The sequence below is a fragment of the Colias philodice genome, chromosome 12 (assembly GCF_061535455.1).
Source record: "Colias philodice isolate Cphi_HAF_F1 chromosome 12, ilColPhil1 Martin Lab GWU primary, whole genome shotgun sequence".
Lineage (NCBI taxonomy): Eukaryota > Metazoa > Arthropoda > Insecta > Lepidoptera > Pieridae > Colias > Colias philodice.
In genome coordinates, this window is record NC_143097.1 from 2,276,125 (window position 1) to 2,296,138 (window position 20,014).

Genomic DNA, 20,014 nt, shown 5'->3' on the forward strand with positions numbered 1-20,014 from the left:
TTGTAAGATAATACATACACACACATATTAAGAAAAAACACTATTTTTAACGTTCATGATATTTTTGATGTCATTTTTGTTATTTAAACTAGTTAAAAAACAGTTTAAAAAAGTTCTGTCTTGGACGTCCGTGTGTCTGTATGTGCGGATCCTTTTTCTTGTTAACACGATAGCGACCGAAATACTTTACTAATCGAGTCTTTTTTTTTCTCTTACGCTTGAGTATGCTCAGGAATAGAACCCTTTCATTTTTCAGGGTCTGATTCGATGTGGTTTAATTGTTATTAAATAAACAAAAATAATAATTAATAAATATTTATTAAAAAAAAATTATGAGGCGTGCACTTTTGGATTTTCCAAATTATTTACTATTAAGATATTTTCTCAATTTATTGTGTTCATATTCATAAAAATTGTAGTTTATTTCATAGGAAGGTATGTTAGATGCATGTTAGATGACTATTCACGTTCAGATGCGAATCTCGATTGATTGATACAGCGTACCTACCTTAAATAAATCGTGGAAAATTAAAAATCCAAACACGTTGGCCTTACGTAGCGTTAGCCAAAGAACAACCCATGTATTGTGTGGTCGGTTTCTGTGCAAATAATAAACAATACACAATAGCGTGCCGGCTTGCGATTCTAATGATGTCATGTTCTTCAAAATCTACGTGGTTTTCTTGGAAACGCTTGAGTGAAAAATGTTTATTAAGCACCACTTGATGGTGTGAATATATTAGGTGGAAATGTGGTGAAGTGCTGTTTGTATGAAGGTTGGATGTTATGCAAGTTGAGTTTTATGGTGGATCTTGAATATAGATTGTAATTGTAAAGGAAATTAGCCATGAAAGGAGACTCACAATATATCGATAATCAGGATCTTTTAAAACATACCAAACGACTTAGATTAAATTCCACAAATGCTGTATTCGCTAGTACATAACCTTACCGCCGTTAGTACACCGACGCATTCGCGTGCGGCAGCGAATCTCTGCGAAACTACTGCGTAGCGAAATATCTGCAGAACCTTAGTAAACAGCAATGTTTTCGCAACTTTTTCGCAATGCGTCTGTGTAATGGTCATTTCGCAGTTCCTTGCGAAACAATACTGACAAGGACGCAACTATTTCATCTATCTATGTGCTAGAGTGAGACATATCATATGCGAAAACCTGCCATACTACTGACAGATTTTTCGTTGTTTCGCTGCCGCACGCGAATGCGTCGGTGTACTAACGGCGTACGTTAGGTTGAACCTATAATTCCATATTTAAGTTAATACATAACAGCCTGTGTTTGTTATCTCGATTAAGTTACTAATGTTTGCGTTCAAAAACTATTATTAAGAGAACGCGAAAGTAATGAATAACTTGAACATAATTAATAATGAAATTAAGGACAACATAAGTACCTAACAGAAATGAAAGACAGTTTCACCACGTAGCGTAGCTATAGTGAACAATGAGGTACGCCTTGAGAACGCGCCGCGCTCCGCGTGTGAAATTGGTTTAGCAATGTTTATGCTTCACAACATTCTTTTTTGTTAACGTTTCATTTAGCTGTATTAAGTATGTATAATGAATGCGTCGTTCGTTTTGTGTTATGCGGTATAGTAGAGATAGAAAAGTAAATAATTTGGCCATGGCAACATCACATACTTGGTTTTATTGTGCTGTGCAATACCGATATATCTTTTTCCAGAGAGAAACTTTCTTTCTTAATATATTGTGTCCAGTAAGTACGATCTCTCTTCTTACCGAATTTGCACACAGAGGTTTGTAAGGCGGAATGGAATGGATTTGGTTGATGAAGATTAGGTATGGTATTCAAAGGAAACTATCTATGAAGGTTTGTTTTATTATTATTATGCACAACCTTGAGCTGAAATTCTGCTCGTGTAATCCATGGAGAATAACAATGGTCATTTCAAGTCACGATAAAGATGCTCTCAAAACTATAATCTTGAATCGTTCTGCTGTTCTGGCGTGATTGAGTCATAACATCGATCCAATCCTTCATATAGGAGTCACATTTGTGAGAGAAGTTAAAAGAAATGTGATGTAATAATAGGTAATTAGAAAGGCGTGCATGATAAAGAATACCGTTTCTTATCGCTGCATATCAATTGTGTATTTTGAAGATAAGTCAGATTATACGAATTCCTGCAGGTAGATACAGCACGTTGTAATGTGGGATAGAATTAAATGTTCTGCATGTGTGCATTATTATTTAGTTACGTGTATATATACGTTTGTGTGGGTGTAGGTGCATACAACTCGTATTAGAATGAAATGAGAACCTGAGTTATGTGCTATAGAAGAAATAGTTTATGAACGATTGAATGATGTGCCCCTTAAACTCTTAATTATGAAAATCGTATATAGATACCAGTATTTTATACGATAAGTTTGAGGCAAAAAGAGCGGGAATTTATTTAGATTTATTAGTTATCCATTTAGTATTTTATTATTGTGGAATTTACACCGTATTATTTCTATTAAATCTTCGAATATCAAAAGACATGTCACAACAATTTCACAATAACAATAAAAAGAATGAATTTATAGTTTGGTTCACAGAACAGTAAAAACAAATAGAAGTGTGATGTGGGCGTGACCCACGTGTCACAAGTAAGGTAAGATCACCTAACTTGCTCTCAGTTGTGCGCAGAAAAATATTCGAGTCGGTTGTCAGCTGTCAAACCTTTTTTCCATATTTATTCATTAATTAGGACGTGTTGTTCAGTATAAGAGTGCAAAAATGATAGCAGACGAAATAATATCAGCAATGGAGGCATTTCATACCATCGGTAAGTCTTATATTTATTTATTTTACATATATTTTATGTTATAACTTCGCTTATCGTAATTTGTCAAAATTGTACACAAATATCTAGTCAAAATGAACCTTAACCCATAAGAAATTAGTACTATTATAGATTGAACAGGAAACAAGACTTTCTAGAATATTATTGCAATAAACAAACGAATGTCGGTTTAGTGATGCTTGTGGCGCATATCGACAGTATCGATACTTTAGAAAAGACAAACATTATAAATATTAAATTTTATTTTATTGTTCCTTAGCTTTCATTTGTCCAATTTATTTTATAGATTTCCAAAAGAGGCTTATTTAAAAGAGAAATGGATAAATGCAACGTGACGAGTTAACTGGATGTCGAACAGCACTAAGCAGTCTAACAAAGGCCACCGATACATCAAACCTACAGCAGTTCAAGATTTAAAATAATGCATATTTTCTGTTTGTATTTTGTAAATATAGATTTATACTATTCTATTCCGTTTTTTATTTAATAATAATAATATGAAAAGACGTACTTAGTAGTAATAAATATACTCCAAAATGTGACGCATTATACTATACTCATATAATAGAAAGAAAAAAAAATGCACAAAAAAATATTTATTTGTGAATTATCGATAACAAGGCTGACATCCCTTAGAGCATAGCATCAGATAAATATCAACTTAATGTCATTAATGTTGAGTGACACAAATTTCAACCTTATCTCTATGTGTTGAGGTTCAAAGTTATATCTATCGAAAACTAACGCCCTCTGTTGTGGAGTAGCTGAATGTTTTCGAATTTGGAATTTCTGAGCAATGAGAAACAAAACAGCTAAAATACCTAGGGATGTTATACTAAAATAAACCGTAACATGGTGCGTTAGGGTAGATATTGAAATGCTGAATTTATAACCTAAGTCAGTTTCTACTCAAATTAAGCTGTCCAATCAAAGACATAGTTTACTTGTAGAGAACTGTATAACTATCGGTTTAAATGTGTGGGTTTGGCGACACTGGTTTTCATACTAATATGACATTATAGCACTTCTATATGTTTTTACTGTTCTGTGGTTTGGTTGCACATAGAAATTAGCATTTATATTATTTATTTCATTGTGTTCTATCAAGATCGTAACTGGCCGTCCTTCTCAGAGCATTAGGCAATGGAGTTGAAGTTGAACCAAGCTTCTGCTTGTACTCAATAGATTTGTAATACTTTTAGTTGTAGGTATTTTCTTCTTATATGCTACATTTCTAGATAGGTAGTCACTTTTGTGCCTTAGCTACATCCATTTAAATTCATATTATACAGCTGTAGAGTATATTTGTCTGTTTGAACGCGCTGCAGCTGATCTCATCAACTACCTATTAGTTAAATATTGAAAAGTTATTTTTGTTTTGCATTTTGCTTAGTCAATTTATTGAGGAAGGCTAAATAAAATCTGTTAACCTTTAATAAGTCAATTACTGTTACTTTAGAACACCCCAGCGAAACCGCAGGCGGTAATCTAGTAACCAATAAACCAAGTGAAACGTTGAAATCAGCGAAAGATTTTCTATCTATGCCAAGAAAATTTGTTCGCAACTGTTTTGTATTTAAATAAAGATCATTACATTTTTCACATGCCTTCCCCCGTAACGTCTGTTAAGCTAGAAAGGTCAAGTCAAATTTAGTGCTCATTTAGTGCTAATTTAGTGCTGATAACAGATATTTGGTGCTGTGATAGGGGGACTAAAAATGAGAACACTGCTAACTTTTCATTAAGCTAGCAGTGTACCATTCGTGACCGCGCTTTGATACAGTTAGAGCGAGGGGCACATTAGCTAATAATTTAGTGCTCAATTAGTGCTGCCTGTACAAGCAAACAGATTTTTGCAAAATATTTTTAAAATTTGCAATCCAGAATAATAACCTATAACTTTTCGATTTTTGAAAATCTTTGATTTTCTTAGCGGGCAGTTGAAAAATGAATCACCATGCTAAGACCAACAGGCGCCACTCGGGTGAAACCGCGAGGCGCAGCTGGTAGTTATATACGCACACGATTAAGCAAACACTAAAGTCATATTATGTACAATCATAAACAAACACACAGTATATTTTATTTACATTACCAAAGACGGATGACATAATCGCACTTGATATTTCAAATAAATTTTGAATTCACGATGACTGAACATAATATGTGCGGCTATTTTTATATCATAATAAATGGTAATATCAGAGGTTATTTAAACTTTGATTATCACCTTTCAATGATGCTTTGTGTTTTTATTAAGTAATTGTCTCTTTTTTAATTCCAGTTATAGGTATACATAGCTATGTAAGTTGTTTGAGAAAGATTTCATCTCATTATAAATGAGTTAAGAGCTAATCATAATTAGATGAAGTCCTATTCTGCCATGTTTTAAATCAGAACTTGTTTTGATGAACGTGAAAATGTATATTATGCGAACAACATCAATATGATAAAAATGTTAATCCTATGGAGACAGATTTTTCGCAGAATATGACAGGCGATTTATATTTTTGTTGAGCGACGGATGGTGAAGCTATTACAATTTATTGAGGGAAACAAGATGGAAACACATCATATGAATATTTTTTACTAGGTTTCCGCCCGCGACTTCGCCCGCTTTCCCAAAAACCTAATAAATTATATACCTACCTACTAAAACCTACCTTTGACCTCTATATATTAAAAGGCCCTTGGGCTTCGCCTGCTTTGTCTTAAACCTAATAATTTATATATCAACCCCTTCCTCATAAAAATATGTTTCGTAATTTGATAGATCTAAGCATACAGACACACAGACGACAAGCGACCTTTTTTATAGTTATGTATAGTCATGATAATTTATACGTTTTCGCCTGTTGCCAGGCACAGTTTCTATATGCTTAAAAGTTGATGATGCGTTTCAAAGATGAATAATTAGCGAGTGCATTCATTGCGTTTGCATTCAAGCGTGGCGAGTCTAATGGCAATTTTATCTGTACTAACATTATGTAGAGGTTAATTTGTTTGCTTGTTTGTACTGGGTAACCTATGTAACGAATTTGATCGTTGGGGTAAATAGAAAACTGTGTTGGGTTGTTTTCTATTAAATTGTCCGGTAAAGAATAAATAGGTACCCGTATTAGGTAGGTACTAGGTACCAACTTAATTGTCTGGTAAAGAGTACATATATATATTAAGTACATAAGTAATAAAGGTATTTGATGGTAGGAAGTCATCTAAGATATCAAAAGATAATCAAATATACAATATACATAGAAGAATTATTAGTGACTAATTTAATTGGTGTTGCTCATCCTCTGACCAAAGTGTAAGCTTAAAATTTTAATCACAATGATGGAAGATATTTTGTTATCCGAACCTACAAATTATTATGCATAATTATAATAAAATTTACCTCCAATTATCCGCTATCTGTAACATAATTGGCTGCTGTAATAATCGATGAGATTCAAACTAAGTTTGTAGTCCAGTTTGCGCTGTTTGTTGAGCGCGGTTTGACCTCAATACCTGTACTGGGTACTCTATCGGGTATTGAAAGGAATCATATAGTTAAGTACATATATAATTTGAATACGGTCCAGAGATATATGTATATAGCAAATGATACATAAAAAATATAGGTACCCAAGTAAATAGCATTTAGATAAGTGCGCCAAAATTGGACGTTTTTGGGGGGTTCTCATGGGATAATAAATAATAATGCATATTACTAGATATTTTTTGAATGTAATTACATTTAAATCAGGTATGCACATATATACCTACATGATTTTATATTCCCACTTAGGTACATAGGTATTTACTCATAATAAAATGTGATTAATTGGAAATAGGATATAGCTTAATTATTAATTAATTATAGATTAACGTTACATTAATTATGTTTTGTAAGATTTTATCTTGTGGTTCTATGATACATATCTAGTTTCGTACATAGTTGATCCCGGAAAGACCTGTCACCTCAAGTCTAAACCTAGTAGTAAGTGGGTATAATATTATCGAATATTTTACCAGTTTTATACATTTTATTGTGACTGATTTTACGCGAGTACCTATACCTGATAAAAGAGTTATCGGACGGATTTAAAACATTTTTCTTTATAATATATTATTTATCCCGTCGCGTTCATATTGAACACAGCGAACACACGACTTCCCTTGAAGAGTGGTTAAAAATAGTCCACAATAATTATCTACAGGTAGTTGAATCATATCATCAAGTACCTACTTCTCAAAACTATATGACTTTAGAAATAGCGACAGAAAGCAAACGCGCGAGTCGCGCGACTTTACATACAACGTGTACCAAAGTGATACTAGATAATAAATCTAACTATAATATTTTCTAAAATATTTTACGTTCTCGTTTATGTTTTTGATGTCCACCTAATTAATAAATGAATTACACTAAAATGTGAGTGTGTTCGTTGAAACGCCATAAATTATTATAACCAATGCAATATAACACGGATCCATAACGGTCTATAAAAATGTGATCGTTTGATTGATCATATAATATTATCTTCTATAGGTACCTATAGGTACATATAATAAAATCGTTGGAAAGTCAAAACTGTACATTGAATATTTTTTTAAATAATACTCGGGTAGTAATCTACAATAGACCGAAGCCAAAAATATAGTTTTTAGAATTTTTGTATGTTTGTATGTATGTCCGGGCTAATCTCAAGTTCTGAATGGATTTACTTTAACTATAATTTACATGTTTGTTCTTTCTTCATCTGTTAGGTACTAAGCTATTATTGTCTCGAATTAAAACTTACAATATACTGCGTACTGCCCTCGATTATAATTAAATTATCACTTCCAGAAATTCGCAAGTTATCGCTTTAATGCAATTTCACTCGAAGTGGTTTATGATCTCATGTATTGAATTAAGATACTAGCTTTACCGCGCGGTTTCACTCTCGGAACCCGCAAAATCATACATTTATATTTTCTATAGCTAATGTGTTATTACATATTATTATGTGAACCTATATTACTGCAAAGTTTCATGCAAATCCGTAGGTATATAAGTTTTTTCGTGAAAGAGTAGCAAACATCCAGTCTCACAAACTTGCATTGATAATATTATATTAGAAGGATGTATTGAACAGCTGTTTAAAAATATTATAATTTATTTGTATGTGGGCTATGAATTTTTGTTTTGCAATGTTGCTGAGTCATTGATTGGAATGATTTTCAAATTGTTTTTGAACTTTGAAATCAGATGGTGGCATGTTGCGAATTACTGAAATGCCATAGGTATTATATTTTAATTTTTACTCGACTGCGCAAGGAATTTAATAATTTATATTATACTAGCAATGCCCTGCGGTTTCACCCGCATAGATAGCGATATCGTTACAGTGAAAAGTCTACTATAGGTCGGACTATAGGTTTAATTTTTAATCACATGAAAATCACCTTTACCCCGTCCCGCACTACGGCCTTTTTTTTTTGTTTTAGTGGGGAAAACTTTCATAGATACCCACGTGGGTTATGTCGGATTCCTACCGACCAAAACCCCACTGTGTTCCGTCAAGACGCATATTGGTAGAATTCCTCCGTGACCCCCGCACTACGGCCTGCTCGAACAGTATACCTACTATTTTCTGTAGATTGACACTTTAAAAAATTCGTTATATCTTTTGAATGGAATATCCAATTCTTTTCATTTAAAAAGTATTTTGCTGGTATTGAAACAGTCTATAGTAAAACATCATTTAATGGGATAAGGATTAATATATGTGTATGGATAACATGGTTTGATTACTGTCGGCACTTCTATTTACTTTGAAAACGTAAAAAAGTTGTTGTAGTAACTTAACTACTGAAGATGGACATATGGTATCGCGGACTTTCTTGCAGATATTGATTCATTCTATAATATCGTAGAACATTTTTTTGTTCTATCTTCAATAGATTCCGCAGCGCACGCGATGACAGAAGTTTTATTGAGGATTTTTTTACACCTTGGGTTACATTATTGCATTTTTGGTAAGGATCTCTAATTTTTTTGAAAATGCAATATAGCCTATGTTGCTCAGTAAAGATGCAGCTTTCTAATGGTGAAAGAATTTTTGAAATCGGTCCAGTAGTTTATGCGTGAAAACCATACATACATACATACATACTTACATCCATACTTACAAACTTTTCCTCTTTATAATATTTTATTTATTTATTCATAAGAAATAAAATAAATAATAAAAAATATTAGTATAGATGTACCTAATACCTATATTTAAATAATGCAGTTATCTATAATAATTTATTTAAACGTATATAGAATGCTCTATTTTTATAAATAGATAAAAAAACATGATTTCTTTTCTTTTATTTAATTAGTTGCGTGTGCGAATGATATCGAAGCAACTGTGGGCCATCTCAGAAGCTGAAATATTCGTTTTTCTGTACCTATTCAATTAAGTACAATTACTTGCAAATATTCACGTAGATATTGTATCAAATAATAAAGAAGTACATAAAAATAATTTATCGTTTTATTTATAAATAATTATTTAACACTACCATCAGTAAAACATTTGAATTATTAAGTAGGTAGGTACTTGTATTGTCATTTGTAATAAACGATTATAAATAATTCATGCATCATTAAATAATTGTAAATATGCACTTAGCTTACGACTTATTTATTGAAGGTCTACCTAATAACTAATGAATTAACTACTTTGATTAGCTCACAAATCAACCATTTATTAATTGAACAATACTGTTTCCTCAAAACAAAGATATAATTATACTGTTGATTCCATTCTAGATTGAATTTGTAGATACTATGAGATGTTCCATGTAAGAATAATCTAGGTAGATATCTTATATACCTATAGTAGATATCTAGACATATTAGGTATATTTGTATAGTCAGGTTTCATTCAAAGAACAATAAAAAATCAACCAACTAATGTACACTTATATTGTTGCAGGGGTATTCAATACTGCGGCAGTCTCGTATCGCTGCCAACGATGTTGCGACCGGAGTCACCCCTCGCTGACCACCGAAGCCTCCTCCCCCGGCGGCTGCTCCCTGTCAAAGCGCAGATCGCGCCAGCCGACAAAAAGAAGAACAGGCGCTCCCTAGAACTCAACCCAGCCAACGAACACCCAACCTACGACTACCCGAAACTGCTCATATCGAAAACTACCGACTCCCTCAACACAGAGTGTCCGAGAAAACACTTGAACAAACAAGACTCGACTGATAGCTTAAAAAGAGCGCTCTTAGCGAAGGAAGATAAGAAAAATGCGGAGAAGAAAGTCGCGAAACAAGACTCCAGCGAGAGTTTAAAGAAGGCGTTGTTAAGTCGACAGGATTCGAATGATAGCCAGAAAAGGTTGGAGACAGAAAAATGGGCGCAAAAAGAAGAAAAAAGGGAAGTGAAACGGGGCGGCGATAAGAAGGGCCTATTGGAGACTGATATAGATGATTCGTATAAGAGGATATACGAGAGGCGAACGGGTTGTGCCCGACCCACGCTACCGCCGGTCGCAGAGAAGGGAGTTTCTCCTAAGTCTCCAAACGGGAGTCCGATCACGCCGGGCGTGGCGGCGGTGGCTGAAGGTGTAGTGCGGTGGGGAAGCGGTCTGCTGTCGCCGCGGGAGGAACCGAGGCTCCGGCCGGCTAGAAGCTGGTACGGGTATGGGACGCTACCGACAGACGGTGAAAAGGTACGTTAAATGTATGATTGATTGAACTTTGAAACATAAGACTGTTTGATGAAGTCATTAAGTAAATGGTATGATACATTGCAGTAATGATTTAATGATTACGTTAGGTAATTTAGAAAAAACGCGAAATATCTATTTCAAGACAAAGGAACAAAGTTATGATACTTTGGCTGAATTACTCATGAATTTCACGGTAAAACTATTAAAACGATAAAATCAAGCCAGTTACATATTGTTATTATAAAAAAGATAATTATGCACGATTCGTGACTCACCAGACACCTACAAACATTTAATTGTAATGTTAGGGGTTTTTCTCTCTGTGTTTTACAAATTACAGTGAGCATCTTTAAATTTCGATTAATGTTTTTATGCATCTGATGTATGAAAACTCCCATGAATTAATCGGGTTTCTCGTAGTGTAATTGTGTGATTGATGAATCTTGTTTAAGTATTGCAGTGGTTACTATGCGAGAGAATACAGGTCTTAGGTTCGATTTTTAAAGTGAAACTTTTATTACATCGTCTCAAACTTTTTGGTCTGTGTAACGCATGTCGCGTGTATCGCGGCTGCCGAGTAGGTATACCTACTCGGCAGCCGACCGTCACGCGACATGCGCTACACAAAGCAGTGTTCGGAACCGTTCGAACAGTTTCACTTTTACTGTGGTTTCATAAAACCACACAACATTTTTTTTTTTATAAAAACATAGATTTTTTTTGCTCTAGCTTGTACGGCTTTGCCATAAAAAAACCAATAAAATATCCTCATATCGTAAGATGCATCTGACTCAAGTCCTGCTCATCGTTTATTTTCTATTTTCGTTTCTACTATGGAATTTCCTGTTGGAAAACATGTTTACAGTATTAACACACTTTCAACTATTTATTTGTTATGATAATCTAAATTATCGCCTGGCATCGATTTTAATACTATTACAAGGTAGTAATTACTTTGTTTGGGTTTGAAATTCCGTCTAGAATATTTAACTAGAATTTATCATACATTGAATTTGAAATATTTTTTTGAATTTCAATTTTAGAGTTGATTTGATGAATGTTTATTATGCTGTTGTTTATTATGTTAGAAAAACCGGCGTTATTTCATTCTAATGGATTAAATTTGTTTATTTTTAATGGAATGACAATAATTGGTATTCACTATTACGAATGAAACAATTACTTTCAATTAAAGATAGTTCGTATAATTTAATATGCAACGTATTTTGTTTAAATCTCGATCGAACTCAGGCGAAGCCGAGACATGCAGCTAGTTAGTAATTATCTTTCGTATATATCTAATGTATAAAATTCCCGTGTCACAATGTTAGTTACCATACTCCTCCAAAACGGCTGGACCGATTCTCATGAAATTTTCTGTGCGGGTAGGTCTGAGATTCGGCCAACACCTATTTTTCATACCCCTTAGTGATAAGAGTAAGGCAGAAGAACGTTTGCCGGGACAGCTAGTTTTGATATAGATTTCAAAACAACAAACATGGCTCTCCGAAAATAGTTTTCAAGGTGTGTTGATACAGATGTTTTTATAAAAATTAACTATGATATAATTTACGATTTTAAAAATATTGGGTATTTTGTAAACAGATTTTCCTTTAATCTTGCAACAGGTTTTTACCTGCGCTATTTAATGATTGGACAATCCAAATGATAGTGTTTGTTATTAATCATTTTATTATAATATATTATATCGATAGACTGGGGTAGAAGCCTTTGAAAATAATGAAAAGATAAAAAAAATCGCAGTCGGATGAAACCCATTAGAAAAGGAGGGGAATATGATAAAAATGTAAGGAAAAATAAATTACGGTCAATCCGAGTTCGGGAAGCGGGAGGGGGGAGCTTTTAAGAGAAAAAAATGGTTTCTCTCGATTTCCGACAAAACTACAAGTCCTATAGAAAAAAGTTCAATGGCAAAGTTGTAGGTAATTAAAACTTCTACAACTTTTGTATTCACAATTTTTTCACATAACCTAAAAAATTAGGTGAAAAATTCAAAAAACCAAGATTTTGGTCTTTTATTTCTATCTACTTCAAAATTTATTTTTTTTCTACGAAATTTGGTGGAAACTTACTTTATTATGTCCCAAATACACTGTAATTTATTTGATCGAAAATATTTATTTTTTCGCCTTATTTTGAATTAATACCAAAAAAACAACATAATTTTCAATCGAAAAGTCACCCGTCAAAATATCAGCTTTTTTCAAAAACTTGGGGTGCCTTTTATTCATTGAAATCTCTACTTTCATATGGTGTTAAAAAAAATAAACACCACTATAGTAAATGTTCTCAGGAAATGCATACAAACAGTGTGATAATGAGCTTTTACTAAATCAGGCACACTTCTCGAACTCTATATCTTCTCTTGTATCGGCTTTTCGGTAATATTTCAAAAGAAACATAATTATCTGTTCTAAGTTTAATATTTTACAGCATATTCAAAAGCAAAATGATGTCGATAAAAACATTTCAGGTAGTTCGAGAAGTGTGCCTGATTTAGTAAAAGCTAATTTTCAGACTGTTTGTATGCATTTCCTGAGAACATTTACTATGGTGGTGTTTATTTTTTTTACACCATATGAAAGTAGAGATTTCAATGAATAAAAGGCACCCCAAGTTTTTGAAAAAAGCTGATATTTTGACGGGTGACTTTTCGATTGAAAATTAGGTTGTTTTTTTGGTATTAATTCAAAATAAGGCGAAAAAATAAATATTTTCAATCAGATAAATTACAATGTATTTGGGACATAATAAAGTAAGTTTCCACCAAATTTCGTAGAAAAAAAATAAATTTTGAAGTAGATAGAAATAAAAGACCAAAAACTTGGTTTTTTGAATTTTTCACCCAAATTTTTAGGTTATGTGAAAAAATTGTGAATACAAAAGTTGTAGAACTTTTAATTACCTACAACTTTGCCATTGAACTTTTTTCTATAGGACTTGTAGTTTTGTCGGAAATCGAGAGAAACCATTTTTTTCTCTTAAAAGCTCCCCCCTCCCGCTTCCCGAACTCGGATTGACCGTAATTTATTTTTCCTTACATTTTTATCATCTTCCCCTCCTTTTCTAATGGGTTTCATCCGACTGCGATTTTTTTTTGTTTCAAAAATTATCTACTCTAGTCTACGATATGAATATTAAGGAAATATCACGATAAGAAATCTTCTTCCTCCTCTTTTGAAAGTCTAAACTCTAAATTAATATTAATATAAGTAATAAAGAGGAAAGAGGAAAATTGTTTTTTTTTTTGTTCTGGTTCGATTTACCTTAAAAAACTGCTGTGCCTATTTTAAAATTATTTTTCCATTAGAAAGCGACATCTTTAGCGTGTCACATAATCTATCTTTTCTAGTAGCAGTTGTTTGAATTTGTGTTGAAAAAAATATCCCGTATGCAATAGGGACTAAGCCGAGACCGTTATAAATTAAATGTAAAAAAAGCGTACAGTTCCTTCAGGGTCGGGTCACGTAAACAATGAGCGAAAACAAAAGTGACGCAAGCCATTGTTCGTACGTTTCGCTTCTGAAACTGGGACGGTGCCGGGTCAAAGAGTACAGTTATGGGAGGATTAGTACGGAGATGTATGATAAAACAATAGTCCTGATGAAGCAGGGAAAGAAGAGTAAGTAGCGGTTATTTCAATATTTGACTCCATGGTCGCTCCGTGCCTCGTGCGTGGGAGTTACCACGATGCTTTATACATGGTGTACCCGTAAATAATAATTATTACAGATTATTTTATTGGAATAAATAGTAAAATAACAATAATATAATGAAGATGTGATCCTAATTCCTAGGTGACGAATATGTCTCGATTTAGAAATTCGATTGTTTTGAATTATGAGCATGACTCTTATTCTAAGGAACTGATTCATATTATATTTTGTTAAGGAAATAATACAATACAACTATATAGTCAATGAATTTGGAATTGAACAATATATTTTCACAAGATTGCATGCATGAAAAGCCTTCATTTTCACGAACGAAGTCAGGGTTATCCACAAATGAGCAAAAAACTCTTTTTTTACATGCCATTATTTATTATTTTAATTATAATAATTATAAAATTATACATCATCGGTTTTCATTTATCATCATCAGAGGTATTGTAATTAAAAGTCGAAAAAACATCTAAAAAAGTAATATAAAATATAAATCCAAGGCATCATCTTAAAAACAAAGCAATTATAAAGCTTAAAAAAATAATCGGAAGTCGTTTAAGGGACACTACAAGAGGAAATGAGCTTTAAATCGTATTTTATTGTAATGTTTTTATAAATAATCTTAATCGTGACTTTAATGCATCATGTGAAATGTTATGAATGGAAAATCCGGGTGAAAACTACTCTGTCGCTCGAATACGTGTAGTTGTTGTACGTTGTACTTAACAGAGAAGAGATAAATCCATACTAACTAATAATATTATAAATGCGAAAGTAACTCTGTCTGTCTGTCTGTTACTCAATCACGCCTTAACTACTGAACCAATTTGCATGAAATTTGGTATAGATATATTTTGATACCCGAGAAAGGACATAGGATAGGTTTTATCCCGGAAATCCTACGGGAACGGGTTTTTCTCTGAAAACGCGGACGAAGCCGCGGGCGGAAAGCTAGTATGTAATATGTATATCGATTTAAAAGCAAGAAATATGAATTGCATGAAAAAAAATTACTTCTGTAAGGGTATTACGATACGTCCAATTTATAGATACCTATTAGATCTTATAAGTAATATTATTTTCGATGGAAATTTTTTATACTTAGGCCATTTTAGTCGCACACTACGCTACCGGTACCTACATACAAAATGTATGTGAGATATTCCGCAGCGACTAGTCTCCGAGACTTGCAGGATACTTGAGCCTGTGCGTATCGTAATGGGAGAATGGCCTTATACTCTCAGAATACGGGACCCTTCGTTGAACATACTAACAACCAGACACAAAGTCGTCAATCTTGATTATAACGGAAGCTGTAAAGACCTTTATTTGTTACTGAACTTTTTAGATGTCAAGTACGCGCAAAGGTGAATTGCTACAGAATATGTTTGCTCTTTAGCCTCTTTTCTCTTAAGTCGGTTCAGGGTAATGATCTGAAAGTGACCGCGTATTAGTTTGCGTTATGATGAATGACCTAGTGTCCTATTTGGTTTATAACAAAGAAATTTATGTGGTGTAAGTCATATAGTTATGTATTGGAAAAGACATGCTAAGACAAGCATTTTGCATTCAAGCAGATGACTAAATCAGACTGATTACAATGTTCTTCGTAGTTTATTGTTTTTCGAATTTAAGCTTCTATATAATAAAAATGAATCGCCAAACGTGTTGCTAAGCGCAAATCTCGATCACAGCTGAACCGATTTCGTTAATTCTTTTAAAATATTCCTTGTTGTACGAGGATGGTTCTTATGGAGAGAAAACGTAAACACATACCACGGGTGAAGCCAGGGCGGACCGCTATTGACATATAAATTATCATTTAGGCATGCCTCAAGGTCAATATTGTTTTTAGTTTCAGTGTTGACAGATTTGAGTTTAGTGAATTATGGGATTAACCTCTTGACATTGCACTTTTAATTGTGATAAATGCGACAGTTGACCTAGTGATGTTATTGCCAATATCATTCGTTATAAACAATTGCGCATCGGCTGTGTTGTTATTGAATATTAATGGAATGGGATAGGCTAGTGACAAATGTGTTTATGGACGATTAGTTAGTAATTTTTACATTGAGCGCGAAATCTGAATCGGAAAAACACTCAATGTCTGAATTTTTAAGCAAAAAAACATGTTTTAAGCGGTTTTACCCGCAGTGCTCCGCTCCTGTTAGTCTAAGCGAGATGATAATTATATGGCCTATGTGGCCTTCCACGATAAATGGGCTATCTAACACCGAAATAATTTTTCAAATCCGACCAGTAGTTCCTGAGTTAAGCTCGTTCAAACAAACTCTTCAGCTTTATAATATAGATTTTCTAACTGAATGTTTGCTGTCTCTCACATCTGGCATTCCAATCTGTGTGTCTGGAGCCCGAGCAAAAATAGAATTATCACATTACAATTCGATTGTTTTGGCAAAAATTTGTTTACAAGTTTCGTTGTAAACTCTCATTCGGAATTTCATTTCATTTGATATGTTCTGCGATGATTGCAGTCAGATCACTAGTTTAGAATTGAACCTTTGCATAGTTTTGCATAGCAAGGCAGCGTCCTGGTATGTCAAAAGATAGATCGTTAAAGGCATTATTACTGAAGTTCACGATTGCATTTGCATTTGTATGGCAGAACTTTAGTAGATAGTTTTAAGCTTCACTTCCACTGTCGCACAAAAGGAAGCGTTTTAATATGTCTGAAGACAAATCGGAAACAGCATTATTACGATTGTTATTGCAATTGTTTGGAAAACTTATGTTTTTTTATATTGAAATTAGATTCGCATACAAGGAAGTTTTCAGTGGTATCTGTATTACATATATATTTATGTCCACGATTATTTTTACATATCTTTTGTAAAAGTATTGTGCTAACCTTCACTCGCAAACAAGGAACTTTTATAGGATGTCTGGAGCTAAATCAAAAGCGGCATTATAATATCATAACTACACAATACTTTTTGCATTTGTTTGGTAAAAGTATGGCGTGAACCTTCACTCGTAAACAAGGAAGTTTTCTAGGGTGTCTGGAGCGCTACATTACAGCATTGTTGACCGTGCGCCCGCGTCGCGCGGTCGTGTGTATTACGGTCTGTGTGCGCGTGTGTGTGTGCTCGTGATAGTGGTGTGTGTAGTGATAATGCCGAGTGACGTGAAGCGTACGAGGGTAGGCTTTTTTATTTGTTTGTTTTATTTGAATTGGATAGTAAAGTCTGATTGTTTTTTTAACAGCGGTTTTGATATAAATATAAGCGTGCATATTTAAAAGTAAATAGCTATTAAAAATTATTACCTTCCTTATATTATATCTCGGCAATTAATTTATATTTAAACTGCTATTGTATTTCTCATAATACGATTATTGTGTTTTAGGTTAGGTGTCATTTTCCTCCTTATGATGACATAATTATTTATACTTTTTAATTAGGACAGTGAATCATAGCAGCTAATAAAAAAAATATTCTTGCTCTTCAAAGACTAGATATTATACAATTAATTTGTAAAGTCAGAAAAAGTTTTTTTCCTGCCTTATAATAAAACTATTTGTATGTTATTAATTTCCTTATCTGATTTTAACTAATATAGTGCGTAACTAGTTAATTTTATTATGATGATTTTGAATTATTATATTTTAATTATATATATTTACAATAACTAGTTATCTTCTTATATATAAAAATGAATCGCAAAATGTGTTGGTAAGCGCATAACTCGAGAACGGCTGAACCGATTTCGATAATTCTAAATAATTTAAGAACAAGAATTAATAAGACGTCTGTCTATACGTATGATAAAGATAATTACAATTGTTTATGTTTGGTATTTCTTCAATTATTTTTTACCAACTTAACTATAGAGTAGGTAATTATATCCATTAATGGTGACATTATTTTTTACACCTAAGGAAATTTTTTTTAGACCATATACAAAATATTCAATATTACTAAAACTGTAACAATACTTTCTAAACTAAAACTATATATAAATTAATATTGATTTATTGATAAGATAATGCACTAACTACTGACGTAAAAGATAATACTATTTATATTAGTTTGTGAGTTGTGACTTTCTGAATGTAACAAATCAATGTAATGTGAGAATTTATTAGTATTCAATTTTGTGTTGTTCAAAATGACTGATTACACACGTAGCATATAAATTACAAACGAAACCCGGAGAAAATATTTAATCTAAGGACCTTCTAACCTTATTATCTTCTTATATATAAAATTCTCGTGTCACAATGTTAGTCTGCATACTCCTCCGAAACGGGTGGACCGATTCTCATGAAATTTTCTGTGCATATCGGGTAAGTCTGAAAATCGGCCAACATCTATTTTTCATATGTACCACGGGCGAAGCCGGGGCGGACCGCTAGTTCCTATATAAAGGATTAAGTAATAATAAATGTACATATTTTTAAATGGTATATTTAGGTTAGTTTTCTTATAAAATGTTTAATTTAATTAAATACGGGAAGTGACAAGGCCACTGCGCTGACACAATAGACTGAAAATCTTTTATCTCAAGAGCGTGATGTTTTTTGTATGTTTTTCTTAATTCAGTTTCAGGGAAAGAAACCAGGTCTGTTTGTCGCGGTTTTATTTATTAAGTAAAAGTAATTATACTATTTTTATGTAGAATGATGATGGCTGTTGTTTGGAGAGGTTTGAAGAAAGTTTTTTTTAATCATCGTGTAAATATCTTAGTAGGTTTTATAAATGGTGTCATTTTCTAAATATTATCTTTAGATTGTGTAGTAGGCATGTTTATAAGTTATAACTTATGTTTCATAAAAATCGCGTCACTCTGAATTTCAGTAGGTATCTAGCAGAATATTACCTACCATTAGTTTTTCGATAAAATGCAGAAAATGTATCGGAGATAATTTATTTATATAACTATCAACAGAGTTTATTTTACACATATTACGGATATAGAGGTTATGGTGAAAAAAATGTCTAGTATATTAACATTGGATTATCATTCAAGGAGTTTACTATAAAAGGTGTGCAATAAATCGCAGTAATATGTCCATTGCAAAATGTTACTATGTGTTTCTGTTCAGGGTTGCCAACTCTATTTCTAATTATGTGATACTATTGATTTCTTTCACCTTGTACGATTTAAGAATATATTTTTATTGCTTGAGTAATGCCGTTTCGTGTACAGATTGAAATTATTTTATGATCTCATTGGTATTGGTAAACGTGTGGGTTTGAATGTATAAATTAGATTTATTAACGTTGACATTTCGTTGGTTAGGCAAATAAATAAAAATTATCCACGTTAGTTTGTATGGATATATTTTTTGCATCATCAACTATTAGTACTGTTAGTTATTACGAGTACTTTTGCCTTTACCTCTTTTTCATCACCTAAAATTACATAACTCATTAGAAATTGCAGCTAATTCAGCATACGCTGACAATCAGCACTGTATTTAAACAGTTACAGACAGCCCTAGCCGGCGCTGAGATGAAGTCTATTGCCAACAACCTCGTTCCCTTTTAATTGTTAATGAAACTTTTTGGATTTCTTACCCCAAGGACACTTTGACAAACGACTAATGCTGACTATTATTCATTTTCTTAATGATTTATACATTTTTAACAAGTTGTGATAAATTTGCAAGCGTTGGCTAATCTTGTTGTGAAATATATTTTTTTAATTCAAATGAAAATTTATGATTATGTGTATCGTAATTTTTAGTAAAGTTCAGAAAGTTGCGATGTAGGTAAAATACTTAAACTTGACAGAGTTAACATATTATGATTATTTTGTAATTATAGACATCTAAATG

General features: G+C 32.8%; 1 protein-coding gene across 3 annotated transcripts in view; it reads left to right on the forward strand.

Moving 5' to 3' along the window:
• The window catches only part of LOC149483827 (putative E3 ubiquitin-protein ligase RNF144A), a 95,402-nt gene that overhangs the window by 17,623 nt on the left and 57,765 nt on the right, over nucleotides 1-20,014 (forward strand). For 2 of the 3 annotated variants that reach the window (XM_089701941.1, XM_089701942.1), the window contains one exon: nucleotides 9,784-10,525. In XM_089701941.1, the coding sequence (XP_089558067.1) occupies nucleotides 9,824-10,525 (702 nt within the window). In that variant the 5' untranslated portion in view covers nucleotides 9,784-9,823. Of the gene's footprint in view, nucleotides 1-9,783; nucleotides 10,526-16,748; nucleotides 17,375-20,014 lie in introns of those variants that run through there. The other variant, XM_089701943.1, reaches the window with a different exon arrangement.